This window comes from Idiotropiscis lumnitzeri, chromosome 17, assembly GCF_059441095.1.
Source record: "Idiotropiscis lumnitzeri isolate Australia: NSW breed Sydney's pygmy pipehorse chromosome 17, RoL_Ilum_1.0, whole genome shotgun sequence".
In the NCBI taxonomy this organism is placed as follows: Eukaryota; Metazoa; Chordata; class Actinopteri; order Syngnathiformes; family Syngnathidae; genus Idiotropiscis; species Idiotropiscis lumnitzeri.
In genome coordinates this window covers 8,215,051-8,230,499 of record NC_142407.1, presented here as the reverse complement: position 1 = coordinate 8,230,499, position 15,449 = coordinate 8,215,051, and the positions used below count along the sequence as shown (strand labels likewise).

Below are 15,449 nucleotides of genomic sequence, written 5' to 3'. Positions count from 1 at the left end.
TTGTGTGTTTGTGTTGATGCGTGTAGTTCCGCCCATATGTTTTCCTTTCATTCCATGAAAATCAAAGATAAGATCGGTGCTCTATTGCACTTTGAGCTGCTTCTTCAAAAATAAGTCTATAGCGCTGATACTCTGACCTCACACCGACGCGCTCAAGAGGAGGCCAAACACTTATCAGTTTTGTGCAGTCTCATAGCCGACAGTGCCTGTTCAGATCAAATGCTAACACGCACGTTTTAAGTTATTCCATGGTAAGGAGTGTCTCGAAAAAAATGATGATTTACGACAAATTTCATCAGAATTAGTTACACCTGCAAATAATAAGGTCGTTATCCCCACAAATTGCTGTCTTTTTCTCTTTAAGATGAATCCATATTGTCTTCATATGCCTTTTTTTTTTTCATCCCATATTATCCCCCTAAGTGTCTTGTACTTTTTAATTTTTTTATTTTATTTCTGCAGTATTTTTCTTGGGCAAACACACACACATTGTCCAGATTGTGTTGAAAGAATTAGGGCATCGTCCAGTCAGATGACATTCAATTTGGAAATCTCTTGCTCAAGCCAAACATCTCATAAAACGGCATTTGCCAATGTTCACAGACAGCCTTATCGTTTGGGGAATCGATCCAATACCAGAGTAGCTGCTTTGTGGGCATTACGGTAATTAAATTAAAAACCAGGGTACATTAATTCAGTTGAATGATGTCTCAATAACCCACCGGTAATTATTGTATCTTTTGAGGTCGTTTACAAAGTCAAATGCAGTTGTTTGAAAATCATTAATAAGAACAGGCAGGTTTACATTTACATTTAGAGATGTTTTACAATTTTTAACAATTTTCAAAAGAGTTTGTAAAATTATTCAAATACGTTATGTATCACAAATAATTCAGAGACATACAAAAAAAATGTCAGTGACTGTTGCTCCAAAATGCAATCTTAACATTGGCAATGATCAAATCCCAAAGCCCAGACAGTTGAACTTGTGTCATCAGAATAATTTGTGTGTAATTTTCACACACAGCCAAAAGAAAAAGAACCAGCCTAACACAAACTCAAACCCTCATGCAAAAAATCTTGGTTTACTGTCATTGTTAAAACTTATATCTCATACACATAGATAAAGCAGGGCATCTAGTTGCATATCCAAAATCAATTTATTTACCCTCCAACACCCTGCCAGAACAAATTTGGTTTTACAGAGCCAATCACCCCCCCCCTCTAAAAAAAAATCTTCTCAATTTTGAAAAATAAATAGCAATGCGTCATTTTTCCTGTTCAAACAAAGTTCAGGTGAGTGTCTTTGTCCACGCCGTAGTTGGTCTTGTGCTGCTCAAAAAGTTGGCTGAGCTCGTCCATGTACAACTGGTGGAGGGCATCAAGCTCCTCAACTGTTGGCTTCTCGTTCCTCACCACCGTGATGGGCCGCCCGACTGCACACAAGTTGCAACAGGATAAATGAAAATTAGAATATGACCAACGTTAAGCCTCATTGCTTTTTTTAAAAATAAAAAAAAATTGAAATTAAAAACACTGAATAGTCACTCGCTTCTAAGCGCAGGGGGGGGGCGATGTGCTTCCCTGTTCTCAAACCAGTGATGGGACATTTTTTTAAATTGATTTTTGCTCTTGTCTTGATCTTAATCTTGACTCAGTCTTGACTACCAAAAGTCTTAGTCTTGTCTTGGTGAGTTCTGGTCCCAGGATGGTCTTGATACAACCCTGGTATTTTGTCAAAATGTCAAATTTGAAACGCATGATGTGCACTTGTTAAAAGACCACAAAAACTAGACAAAAACCTAAGTGAGTTTTTGTCAACTAAAACTGGACTAAAACAATCCCTTATCGAAACTAACAAGCTTTTTTTTTTCCCCAAAGACTAAAACTAAGACTAAAACTAAAATGGCTGCAGATAACACCAGTAAGTTGTTAAACCAAGTTATCGTGTGTCAGAAGTTCAATGTAATGCTACTAACCGATCTTTGTGGTCATTAATTTTTGGAAAACACTGTCCTAAAGAACGAAATTTTACCCTGAGAAATCTCAAGTCCATTCTTCTGACACCCAGCAGTTTATGAGACTGCCACTCATGCTCACTGCCTCTTCTGTAACCTATCTGAGTTTCTGCCAACATCAGGTTGGGAAAGACATGAGATTGTAGTTCAGGATACTGCCAGCCAAGTTAGCTGGGCCAATGTCCAAAGCCCATCCAGTGACCTACTGTCAGCAAACGTCATAGACAACAGGCGCTGTTGGCATTGGTGCCCACAGTACAGAGGTCAAATCAGTCAAAGTCTAGTTTTGTGCACTCACCGATAGTATGGATGGGTTTTCGGTATGGCATGAGACCAAAGGAGTATTGGAAAATCCCACGAGCATGGAAGAGGGGCAGCGAGATACCCATGATGCTTTGCAGCAGTTCCTGTACACTTCGAAGCCAGGTTCCTCTTGAGTTCCCCACTTGATCAAACACCTCATTCTCACCGAAGGAGAAGACTGGAACCAGGTGAGCTCTGAAAAAAAAAAAAAAAAAAAATCACGACGGTTTATATTATTGATCACGTTGACTCTTTTCCGCTTATTCCCAATTAAATTCAAATCACATGACAAGCTTTCCCAGGAAACGCCATGACTTGAATAAGCCTCTGTTTAACAAGTTTACACTCAAGCCGCAAAAGACATGAACTGAATAGAGCGATGCAATGTTCGTCAGTAAGCCGCAGAACCTAGGAAAATCAGGCACTCTGCGCTTACCCGTGCTCCATCGCCATTTTAATGAAACCTTTCTTCTTGGCCAAGAGAACATTGTACGTGCCAGGGTGGGCATCAAGGGCCTCTGGGGCTCCACCAACAGCAATGACAACAGCATTTCCACCACCCTTCTGCTGGAGTGGATAACTGGCGCTCTCTTTATCAGATGGAATCAGACCTGCGTCATTGCAAACAGAAATAAATACGCAATGTGTGGTAATGAAATGAAAGAAATTATTAAATGTAGTGGAACGTCTAATGGCCCAGAGGACACGCTGCGCAAGAAAGCGTCAACTGATTCATTCGGAACACGTTTTGCAAATATTCCACCGCCATGTATGACGTTAAATGAAAGATTATGAAACACCGCAAAAAAAATCTCAGCATAGCTCTCGGCAGTTAAAGGGATACTTCACTAATTTTGCCCATTTCTGCAGTAAAAAGTTGATATTTCGTTTAGAATAAAGTTGATAACAATTATCACCTTTAAAAACATATTTTGCCACTTGCTGCCAACTGACAATGAATCACAATCGGTTTCTCTGGGCTAAGGAAACATCAGTCCCCAGCGTCCGTGATGTCATTTTCAGACGACAGCGTGTGGCAAAATGACCCGCCCTTGATTAATCAAAATGCCGTGTTTATACTAGTGGGGGTGCATACAACATATTATTGTCATGAAAATTTTCGACTTGTCTTTCTGTCACTTGTTTGTATGTCAGTCTCTGTGTTGTAGAATTGACATGTTTTTTTCCTCACAGAGTCTGATTTCAGACTTTCTATATGGAAATGGATTCATCCCAAGCACTGTCTAAAGCAAGGGGTGGGCAAACTTTTTGATTGGTGGGCCACAATGGGTTCTAAATTTGAGTGTTTTGGATAAATCATTGGATACAAAAAAAATAACATTTAATTTTAAAAGAAAATGAACGAAAGCATTACAACAACACAGCTGTCGTTGACACACCACAGTATTTTGAAAATCAAACATTAACAAGCTTGATTCATTTAATAAATTCGGCGGGCCGGATTAAAACGTTTAACGGGCCGCATGTGGCCCCCAGGCCGTAGTTTGCCCACGCCTGGTCTAAAGTCTCGCTTGTACTCAATAAAAACGATGATGCAACCTGCACACATAATGTAGTCTCTGAAGAATGGAGCTCGAAACCAAAGAGGCAGCATGAGAAGGTAGTTGGTGAGGCCCGGAAATAGTTGCTTGAAGCCTGTGGAATAGGTGCAGAAATTGGTAAAGGCTCCTGCCACCAGGACTCCATGAGGGTGGAAGCCCAGTACGTAGTTGTGTCGGGCGTCCAGGTCAGCTGTCTTCAGCAACTGGGAAAAAAAATAATAAAAATGTTGATTTAGTGGAAATTTGTACAACAGAGGTTATGTTGTGATTCCTGAAAGTGCTACACAGAGTCATACGGCTCATATACAGTATGTGGCTTCTTGTCCTTGTTTCACCAGCCTTTCTGCCCTTTGAACCTTTCCATGCTGCAATCAACATCAGTCTTTTGCTCCTATAGTGATTGCCTTAGATGTAACATATTAAACATCATCATATTCAATTTGAATTTGCCACAGTCAGTGAGTTATCATTTAAGTGAAAAATGAGTCAATAATAATGAGAAATTAAAATGACTAGCCACTACCTGATAGACGGATCAGCTCATGCAGCCAGTGGAGTATTTTAGAAATTCAGAAATCTTGCGTCATATTTAAAAAAAAAAAAATTAAAATAAAAACTGAACTAAATAGGAATTATCTCTCTGCTAATTTAGCATTAATAATTATTAGACGAGGCGGCTGATAAACAGACCACAAAAATCAACCCCAATTTTCAAAACTAAGAAACCATTAATCATTTTCATTTTTGTCCATATTGAAAAATAATAAAATCCAGGCCACCAGTCTGATTGTGACCTTATTTGTGGTGCATTATAGTATTCTTGTGAAACAAATCTCTGTTTCAAATCCAGTAATGAATGACGCAAGGTATGTTTTACTTTTCACAATTAGACTCAACTTGCATTGTGGGGGAAGTTCGGCAGAGACCCACGAGATCGAGCAAATGGAGCTGGATGGAAAATAGCTGTGTCAGGTGGTTGACACACATTTCTTGGAGGGGGTGGTGAAGGTGTTAGCTGTATGTCAATTAAATGTGAGTCTGACATTCTAAATAATTAATTTTTTGCATTAAAATAGGCAATTATAATTTAATATTATTATTATTATTATTATCAATAATAAAAATAATAATAATAAAAGAATGATTGTTATTATCATTATTATAATTATCATTATTTTTCAGATTTTGACCGACTTTGCTTGTTCCTGCGCATTCCACATACTTTGCACTGTACATTAATTTATTTCGACAAAACTGGTCTCTAATGATCAACACTCTAAGACATGAGATAAGATATCGAATGTGAGGAGTGTTTACTTGTTTCACCAAGCCCGGCAGAAGAGATAGAGATGGCACTGAAGGTCACTATCAGCACTAAACAATCAAAAGACAATCAGCGCCACTCACTCAGTTGGAGATTATTACAGTATTTCAAGGTTAAAGTGCTCTTCGGGTCACCTTTGATTGAGAGCCAAGACATCAGCTTACATTATTACGAGCTACCTTCTACTGTACATTCTGCACTCATTCAAATGCTTAAAGGCAGTGCCATTTTTAAAAATATTTTCATGTGGAGATTTCAGAGCTGATGTGTTGGTTTAGTTCCATCTTGTTTGTGTTGTAGGGCATGAGCAGATGGCCTCAAACTGGGTTAATCATTGGTTTGAGTTCCACTAACAGAACGTGTTTAAATGTTGTTTATAAACAAAAGATCTTTCAAACATTCGTCATTTAGACGTTCGCAACGTGCCATCTCAATAAAATCGACAGATTTTTATTCTTTGGCTTTCAACTCAGCACGCATTGTCTTATTGTTTACCGTTTTTATGCTATTTATTTGGACTATATTTATATTTACATGTTTTATGTGTACTTTATGTGCAGCACACGACTTTCAATTCTTTGACTTCATCCCATCTCGCACATGACACCAGACAAGCAGATGTTATACAATATCTACAGATGTCGGTTGTATGTTTTTAAATGCATCACTATATAACTATAGCACAAGTAAGGATGACGCAGTTAAAGAAGCCGCTTTTTCAGACCAAAAAGCAGAGAAATGCTCTAAACAATCTCTCCCTTTTTTTCCTCTATCAAAAGAAGTCTTTAGTGATCCCACATCAGCTGCTTTAGTCAAACCTGATCACGGTGCCATTAGAAACGGCGGTTAAAAGACACCAATGAAACGAATTGAAAAGAACACTCCTTCTCTTTTCCCATGTAGTCAGATGACACTGGAAATAACACATGGATAATAGGAGGAGGGCGGTTTGAAGGCAGAAAAATTGCAGTTTTTTTTTTTTAAATCTTGTAAACTCTATTGGCACGTTATTTACTACCGTACAAAGTGTACCAGAAAAGTTCCATAACTGGTGTCCTCAAGGATATAGTTCCAACTCAAAAAACGTATTTTCCCCTTCCGTGCGGGCCAGACAACCAACCAACACATTTTCAAAGAGAACTTTCAGTATTTATTTTTTTCAGAGTTGAGGCTGCTTCACCATGACATATGACATAATTAGATCAAATCTAAAGGAATTAAACATTTATTTTGATTTAACAAACAAAGAAAAGTACTTCCTTGACCACTACTACTGAGAGTCAGAAAGATGCTGAAATATTAATCATTCAAGAATATATACATTTGAGTGTTCTACCTGGCTACATGTCTTGCTCCACCATTTGTGTTCAAATATCTGTTGCATCAAAAAAATAAAAAATACGCTAAAACTATTGATGCAAACCATTGGTATATCAATTTAAAGGCAAGTCAAAAATTAAATGAGGGGGTGGGATGAAATCAGCCGAACGATTTCTCATATGTTGAAAAAGCAGTGCGTCAGTCGCCCGTATCTCGAGGTGCAACTGAAATTTTGAGGGTTAAAACTTGGATTTGAAACATACATTTTGTGAAACCAGTTCTGGAACTTTTCTGACACAACTCCTACTTTATATGAATATAATCATAGGAGATCATGCTATAACCAGAAAAGGGAGACATTTCAAATGTTTCTAAGAAGAAAATGTATACTTTCTTCTCATCTAAAATGAAACTACCTAGAAGGTAAAATTTATTTATTTACTTGTGTTTTTCATATTGGTGATTGGAGATTAACTCTGAGGAATGGAAGGGGTCCCATAAATTCTTAGTAAAGTTCAATTAGACAATTTAAAATGTTTCATTAAATATTAGTTTAAAACACTTGCTTGATGATGAGACAAATGTGACAAAAAATCACTTTGTTAAACTTGTAAATTGCACATTATATGTCCTCATCCTGGCTATTTATCTATGTAAAATGACAATTTTTTTTCTTATTCTACTTTTGAAAACTTTTCCCTCATGAAATTGCAACTTTCTTTCCTTTAAAATATATATATATTTTTTTTTGCAGTGCCCTTTTCATACGTATGTTGAGGTACTGTGCAGCAACATGCACTAAAACTAATAAAAACAAATTGGGCGAGCAAAATTAACTTTATGCTTTGCTTTCCCCAAACATCACACAAACTGTGCTTTAAATCATCTATTTCAAATATAACATTAGTGTAGCATCTGGTATTTACTCAAAAGCTGTCAACAATCAATATATACAATATGCACTATTGGCGCTTGACCACAAGAGGGACACAAAAGGCTAAACAGGAAGGTAAGCATTATAGTAGTGCAAGTCTTGTTTTGGGTATGAGCCATGTTAAAATTATTTATGACATCTTTCTTTGCATTTTGTTCAGGGCTAATCCTACAAACACAAATAAAAGTGTTAAATCCATTCAACATTCCATCACATCCAAACCAATTGCCTCATTCGGAAATTTGACCGACGCTCCCGAAAACTTGAAGTAAATGTTCCAAAAGATCATGTGAGAAATATTCAACTACTCTATTTGAAATCTGCTTATTTCACTTCATGCAAAGGCCCAGGTGAAAAGTGAGAGACGAAGATCAATAGCAGACTTCCTCGAGTCCAGCCGGTGAAATTTGAGCTGGGTGACAGTTGGCTATAAAGTGAGTGCAAAAGAGCCACGACAGCATTTTGCAAGACGGACAGCGGTGAAGTAACCGCATACAGCATTTCCACTTCTCTTTTAAACGGCTGGAATCTGACTTTGTGCCATCTCACTTATGATACTAGTCCAACAGATGTTGCCACTCAACACCTGGAACCACATGTGGTACAAGAACCGTGTCAAAAATTGTACTGTACACTCTACTTGTTTTACTAGTGTGGTGCTAGGTGTTAACTAGTACCATTTTTAAAGTCACTAGTGGTTCTAGTTGCACACAGTTGGGAACCTAGCGCTGATATCGACTAACTCAGATGACTCTTTTCATTGACGTGGTGGTTGTAGTAAAAAAAAATATCTTTTTTTTTTTTTTTTTTTTAATCTGGGTTTGAGCAGTTTGCCACAATGTAGTTACCACCAGATAAGATAACAGTTAGCTATTTCTTCTTCTTCTACTTATTGTTTTTCTTTTCTTTTACAGCAGTCTGGATGCCTCTCACAGGACCAAGTATCATGTCTGAATTCTGGTTTCGGCGATAAAAGTCCAGTTATCCATGGAGACGTCTCAAATTCATCAGACACTTGAAGAGCACTATCACACGTGACGATTTCATGTGTGTACCAGTATCTGATATCTACATTGTGGTTGCAAACTCTTCTGCTTGACCCTTTACTACTGAAGTACAGCAAAAGCACTAGTTTCAGTTATCTTCTCAACTGATTATCACTGTTGCCGTCATTTCACTTCATAATTACGGAGGCAGTTGTTCTGCCGTCCTCTGTGTTGACCACACATCATATTTTCAGTTAGAAATAATGCACGTGATCAACATTTTACATTTGTTGGCCCCGCCCATTTTCAGAAGATGTCGGTGAGGAGAAAAGACTCTGAACTCTTTCACGACCAGCCGAATAAAAAATATGTATCTTTGACGTCTTTAGCCGTCAATGGCAGTAAATGAGCTAACATATCGCATATTACAGGAAAATTGATCAGGATAATCTTTAAAAGCATCTTATTACAGGGCCTTTGCTGACTTTTGTTGGGAAATCAAGTTTAAAATTGGCCACACATACGCACATGAACACCATCACACGTGATTTATCTAATCACTGTCAAGTGTCGCTACTTGTTACTTATTTGCTCAATTGATCATTGTTTTTTCTTTGGGTGGGGTGGCATTTAGAGAGAGCTTGATTTTCTAAAACCTTGGACCCGTCATGCATAATTGTTGATAATTGATTATTAATCGTATTTTGTTTCTTTTATTTGGCATTTGGAATCAACACGCTGCTCCATCGAACCTTTTAACAGTCCCTGTTATGCATAATTGTTCACCTTGGGACTGCCTGAGCCTTTAACGATTTTTGGCCCCTTTTCATGCATTAAAAAAAAAATGGATAGAGAACTTTCTGTGTAGACCTGACAACTGTTTCCCTTTATGAAATTTGCTGTCATCAAGCAATAGCCTTTTTTGTTGTATGCCTCGTGTAATATTTTCTTTGAACTCTTAGAAACAAGCAGGAAATGGACTAAACAAAGGTGTCCATTATTTTTTAATACTATACCAATGAGGGGAAAACGTAGTCGCAGCAGCCAACATTACAATATTCATCGTTATCATTATTATTAAAGGATAGAAATACCGTTTAGAAGCTGCCTTATATACAACACTTTCAAAGGGTTGCTTATATATATATTGCCATAATGCAACGATTGTATGTCAACTCTGCGCTACTAAGTTAAAAAAAAATAAATACAAAATAAAAACAAAATGGCTGAACAATGGCTTCCTCTCCAAAACACTCAAGTCAAGGCAGTCACGTCTTAAGGTACAACATCATTTGTTTTATGAAATGCTGTTGTTTTTTTTATCTCCCCGAATCGCAACATTATATTATCTTCAATTCAGAGTATTTCTCTGTGCTTCACTGCTTCCAGTACTATGTGCGGATATTGTAGCTATGTCCAATCAGATTTCAGTCTCGGCGTTGCCATGTCAACGTAATCTTCACAGGGCCTTCAGAGTCAATAGTGCTGACCGATACTAGTAAAGCGACTGTATTTTTTTTTTTTTAACTAATAGCATTAAGTTCAACTAGCAAAGGCGATCTACAGTCATTTATATGTTCAAAAATCAAAATCTCTGTTGTGTATTGGACAGTATATGACACTATTGCATGCTGTTATACTGCAATTTTGATGGGTTCAACAATTGTCATGTGATCGTGATGGTATTAGGAGGTGGTCGTTTGATAAATCCGGAAGGCCTAGGTACCAAATGTACTATCTTCCACTACCCAAACCTCTAATGTCGTTGAATTCAAGTCAACCACCAGGACAAACGCGGTAGCCCACTTGCTACCAAGGACATAGATAAGGACACTGCTTGATTGGCGATCAGATAAGATAAATCCAGGCTTATTTGCTCTGAAAATAAGCTGAGGTAAATATTCCCCACACTATAAAATTGTTTCAGAGTTTTACTATCAGCGGCTTTCTACATCTCACCTTGATGGGGAAGTAATCCCGCATGTAGTCCCACACTTTGAGTCCACACAAGTAAGGCAGCCGACGGCCTCCGCGTGCAGGAGTGTCATAGTCAAAGAACCACCAGACCGAATAGAACACGCTGATCAACCAGTAACGAGTGAACAGCAGGTAGAAGAACAGGAAGATGCATGTCGGTGCTGAGGAGAGAAAAACACGTACATTACGGTGTGCAGTCAGTCATCCTCCTTTTCCCTCCGAATGGAAATGACATCATGGACTGACACCAATACTCTTGATGTAAATTTAGTATCAGCATTTGAAGTTATTCAGCAATAGAATCAAGTCCCACGTTTAATGGTTAATACGGCAAAAGTAGGCCATCAGACGCTTCTACTGCCGTAGCCCGAGGAGAAAGAGGCATTATTGCAAAATGCAACGTGCACTTCCAAACATTCACTTTGTTGCTAGGCTTTGTGTGCAGGTTAATAATGCACCTGATCACATTTCTTCATAAGACAGACAGTCCGGGATGAGCAGAGCGTCTGGAAAAGGTACAGAAGAAATGCAGGTAAAGATCTTTGTTTTAGATTTAGATAACACACACAGAAATAATCTGTTCCAGCCCTGGAGCAGGTTTACAGGAAACGCACAAATTGAGTTAAAATGAAACCGTTCAACTTGCTTGATCAGAATTCCTTGTCATCAAGATGCCACCAGATGGCAGTATGCACTACTTTTCTCTAAATGAAACTCCTCAACTCACTTCAACCCAATTCCTTGGCACCAAGATGCCACCAGATGGCAGTAAGCACTACTTTTGTCTAAATGAAACTCCTCAACTCACTTCAACCCAATTCCTTGGCACCAAGATGCCACCAGATGGCAGTAAGCACTACTTTTGTCTAAATGAAACTCCTCAACTCACTTCAACCCAATTCCTTGGCACCAAGAGGCCACCAGATGGCAGTAAGCACTACTTTTGTCTAAATAAAACTCCTCAACTCACTTCAACCCAATTCCTTGGCACCAAGATGCCACCAGATGGCAGTAAGCACTACTTTTGTCTAAATGAAACTCCTCAACTCACTTCAACCCAATTCCTTGGCACCAAGAGGCCACCAGATGGCAGTAAGCACTACTTTTGTCTAAATGAAACTCCTCAACTCACTTCAACCCAATTCCTTGGCACCAAGAGGCCACCAGATGGCAGTAAGCACTACTTTTGTCTAAATAAAACTCCTCAACTCACTTCAACCCAATTCCTTGGCACCAAGATGCCACCAGATGGCAGTAAGCACTACTTTTGTCTAAATGAAACTCCTCAACTCACTTCAACCCAATTCCTTGGCACCAAGATGCCACCAGATGGCAGTAAGCACTACTTTTGTCTAAATGAAACTCCTCAACTCACTTCAACCCAATTCCTTGGCACCAAGATGCCACCAGATGGTGGCAAAGCACTTCTTTAGTCTAAATCCGCCACCAATCATGATCCTGTTTTCTGTGTTTTTTATAGTTTGTGTCTTAAGCGCAGGCAAAACAAGAGATGGACGTCAGAAGAATATCTGGAAAAGATCTTTTGTTGAATTTGTTTAACAGTTGTGTTTTTACAGAAAATGAATCGAATTCAAGGATAAAAAATAGTTCTTTGACTCGAGATATAATTTCTATTTGTTGATTTTACATTATTTTATTAAGATTTTACGCAAGTGAATATCTGTTAAAAATGTGATTAATCGTAATTATTTCTGTAAAATTGTGCACTGAATTAGCTGAAAAATTGCTTGACAGCATTAAATTAATGTCATGATTTGAAAAATGTGTTACCTGTATATATATATATATATATATATATGCATGTATGTATGTATGTATGTATATGTTATATGTATGTCGGTCAACGGACTACATCTGACCCCTGAGCCTTGAGTTTGACATACGCTGCCTAGATTAAGTTTCTCAATGGATCCTCAATTTTTTGGCACCAAGATGCCACAAGTTGGTGGCAAAGTAATTTTTTCATTGCTTTGGCCAGAGCCCCAAAACAGCAAATAGATTAGTTTTTAAGTGAAACACAGAGGCTATGTTCCCCAAAAATGATCTGCAGATAGGTCGATTCTCAAATACCAAACTATGAATATGCGGGGTGTGGTTGTAACTCATGGAATGCCTTACTCGGGTTCTGTTTGGCTCCCTCTCTTGGAAGCAAAGTTGCCTTTTTGATGGGAGTGTGTTACAGGGAGTGGAGGAAACTTCCACTAACACATTGTAGCTGCACAACAAATTTGATGAAGCGGTTGAACTGAAACAGTGTCAACTACAAAAACTAACAGTAGAAGACTAACATATTGAAAACATATCAGTCTGTGAATCCTCAATCCCCGGTGTCTTCAATGCGCACACGCGCAAATATGATTAAATTCACTTACCTAAGGCAAGGAAAGAGAAGACCCACTGCAGCACCGCAACAGTCTGAAGTCTTCTGCGGAGAGGCACGCCGACTGGGGCAAAATCAATCTTCATAATGCTCGAAGGAAAGACAGGCAACTTGAAGAACCGCAACTGCTGGGAAGGAAAAGAAGCCAGTGAAGCAGGTCCAAAGTTTGCTCTCGCTTTCATCACCTCTTGGTTGACTGTCTTATCTCAGACACTCTCTGCAGAATTTGATAAATCGCTCTTACCATATCACACCACATCTGATCTTTGACCCAGATAGCCATGAACTAAACATAGGGAACATTCAAAAATCAGCATAGGATATATTAGCAGAAAGCAAAAAGATTGAACTGCCTTGCCTCATTTTGTAACTCTCTCTGTGGCAAAGGGCAGGCTTCCTAAGACTCAAAATGTCTTCGTAAAGGCAGCCCCATTTGGCTGCGAGATGAAATTGCATCTCAAGGTTAGCAGTTTTCATTTGTTTTTATCGTTACTTATTTTGGTTTAGCCCTTAAAAAACAAGAACAAATAACAAACCCTTATCCACCCTCCTAGCCCTATATTTTTATTACAGATCGGACAGACTGAAAAGTAACATACCTTCCATTTGACCAAAATCAGATAAACAAACAAATAAACCAACAATCATTAATTGGCAAAATAGAGAGGAGCAGCATTAACAGTGAGTAAATAAAGCAAAGAGGAAAATTAGAACTAACCATGGGCCTTTTTTAGTTAGCCAATCCACCATTTCTGCCATCTAGTGGAAGAGTTTTTAACTACATTACTTCAACCTCTCAAAATACTGTACATCCCTGACGTAGGTAGTTGAATAGATACATTATTTGTTGTCAATAAATAACACATTTCAAACCAGATGCCGTTACACATGTGCCACTGCACAGTGGTTAAGAATCCATACTATTTTCCCCATATGTATTTAAAATTGCCCTCAAAATCACATAAAAGGAGCGATATGCATTATTGATCACGACATCATGAATAAAAAGAATTGTGGGTGGGAGTAGTGGTTCGGAAACCTTACACATGAATACGACTTGTTAATGTCAACCCGCCTTATGGTAAAAATGGATTTATTTACACCGACGATTGCATACAAACATACAGTCTATACAGTGTATAAAAGTAATATCCAGAGAGTAAGTAATCATTTGTTCATTTGGAGTTTCATAAACATTGATTATCCTCTTCATCAATTTGAAGGGTACCTTGTAAAGCCACATTATCTTAATCAAGTTTCTAGAGTTATCCATTTTATACCGGAAATAGATTTTTGATTCAAAATAAAAGTAATTTGCTTGACTCAAATTGAGAGTTCTATTTTCGAATTATTTAATTTCAAATTCGTAAACACATTAGCATGTTTTATAAAACAAAAGGGGCACCTTAAGGTTACTGTTTTCCCAATTTCGGTCTTAGAATATTCATTATTTCAGACCTTTGGCCCGGAGGTTAGCTCTAAATGTTTAACTTGATGTTATTTGCCGGGTTTGTGTCTACGGATGCTGAGTGGGTGAGGGCGGGGCCGTTTCACCATTGCTCTGTGGCGTGGAGTGATGTAGCACAGGGGATACTGACTCAGACGACATCCGCGCAGAAAACTCTCATTTCGATTGTTTTTTAAAGGTGAAATGATTAGCAATGCACGCGTGCACTTTACAAGTGTAATTTTATGCGTATATTTTAATCTAACCTAAAGAACGTTGGATTCAACCGTACATTCCCCAAACGCGGATACGGACTCTCCTCCCTCGTAAACAGCATACTGGAAAATATTCGTTCTATTTTGATTCCATCTCAACTCCACCGTTTTCTCAAGGAACCTCAGCATGGCGTGGCCCTGCATCAGCAGGGCGTGCTGCATGGCCCGCTTCTGGAACCAGATGGACAAGGCTGACATTGCGGTGCCTTTGGTGTTCACCAAGTACACAGACGCCTCGGAGATGCAGCACGTCCAGCTGCAGCCTCCATTACGGGCCGGGGTCGCCATAGAAACGCAGCCGCCTCGCACCCAGCGCCGCACCGCCACCAGCGGTCCACGCGCACCGCGGAGGTGCGTGTCAGAGGAGCGAGTGTGCAGCTCGGTTATGAGGGAGGACTTTAAACACTGGAGAGTGCGACCCGAACCCAGCTGTAAACCCAAGAACGAGTACCACGGCCCAGAAATACCGTTCAATAGTGAGACTCAATACCAGAAAGACTACAAGCCTTGGCCGATTCCGAAAAGGTACGACCACCCGTGGATACCTAAACCAGCCGCCACCATCTCCGCGGGTGACGACCGGCCACTGGACAGGTCCAAACGCGCAAAGCACCACTTAACGGATGCTGAAAGTGGCGTGGAGAAGAGCGCCATTGCTGACAAAGTGCAAGAGAAAGATCTCATTCAGGGCCACGAAAGGAAAAAGAGGTCAAGCAAAAAGGCAGAAGGCGAGAAGAAAGTAGTCAAGGTGGAAGGAGAAGGTCGGGCAGCCGTGGATGCCGTCAACAGGCAAATTAAACAGGAGATTGCAGCCGGCAGTTCTTACAAGTGAGTGGAAACCTGCACGTCTTGTCGCACCCATTTAGATGGTTTACCAGTACAGGGCACTGCTATGGACTGGA

The 15,449-nt window shown here is 39.2% G+C and overlaps 2 protein-coding genes across 10 annotated transcripts in view; one reads left to right on the top strand and one right to left on the bottom strand.

Moving 5' to 3' along the window:
* Window positions 1-499: 499 nt before the first annotated feature.
* The window catches only part of mogat2 (monoacylglycerol O-acyltransferase 2), a 16,632-nt gene continuing 1,682 nt past the window's right edge, over window positions 500-15,449 (bottom strand). For 2 of the 7 annotated variants that reach the window (XM_088279605.1, XM_088279604.1), the window contains exons 2-8: window positions 13,070-13,111; window positions 12,818-12,950; window positions 10,407-10,585; window positions 3,882-4,086; window positions 2,758-2,932; window positions 2,317-2,516; window positions 500-1,436 (exon numbers count right to left, since the gene is read on the bottom strand). In XM_088279605.1, coding sequence (XP_088135731.1) covers window positions 1,282-1,436; window positions 2,317-2,516; window positions 2,758-2,932; window positions 3,882-4,086; window positions 10,407-10,585; window positions 12,818-12,950; window positions 13,070-13,108 — 1,086 coding nt within the window. In that variant the 5' untranslated portion in view covers window positions 13,109-13,111 and the 3' untranslated portion in view covers window positions 500-1,281. Of the gene's footprint in view, window positions 1,437-2,316; window positions 2,517-2,757; window positions 2,933-3,881; window positions 4,087-10,406; window positions 10,586-12,817; window positions 13,008-13,069; window positions 13,112-13,424; window positions 13,498-15,373 lie in introns of those variants that run through there. The other 5 variants (XM_088279606.1, XM_088279603.1, XM_088279607.1 and 2 more) reach the window with 5 other exon arrangements.
* Window positions 14,380-15,449, top strand: part of map6a (microtubule-associated protein 6a) — a 17,354-nt gene continuing 16,284 nt past the window's right edge. For all 3 annotated transcript variants that reach the window (XM_088279601.1, XM_088279600.1, XM_088279599.1), the window contains exon 1: window positions 14,380-15,375. In XM_088279601.1, coding sequence (XP_088135727.1) covers window positions 14,675-15,375 — 701 coding nt within the window. In that variant the 5' untranslated portion in view covers window positions 14,380-14,674. The remainder of the gene's footprint in view (window positions 15,376-15,449) is intronic.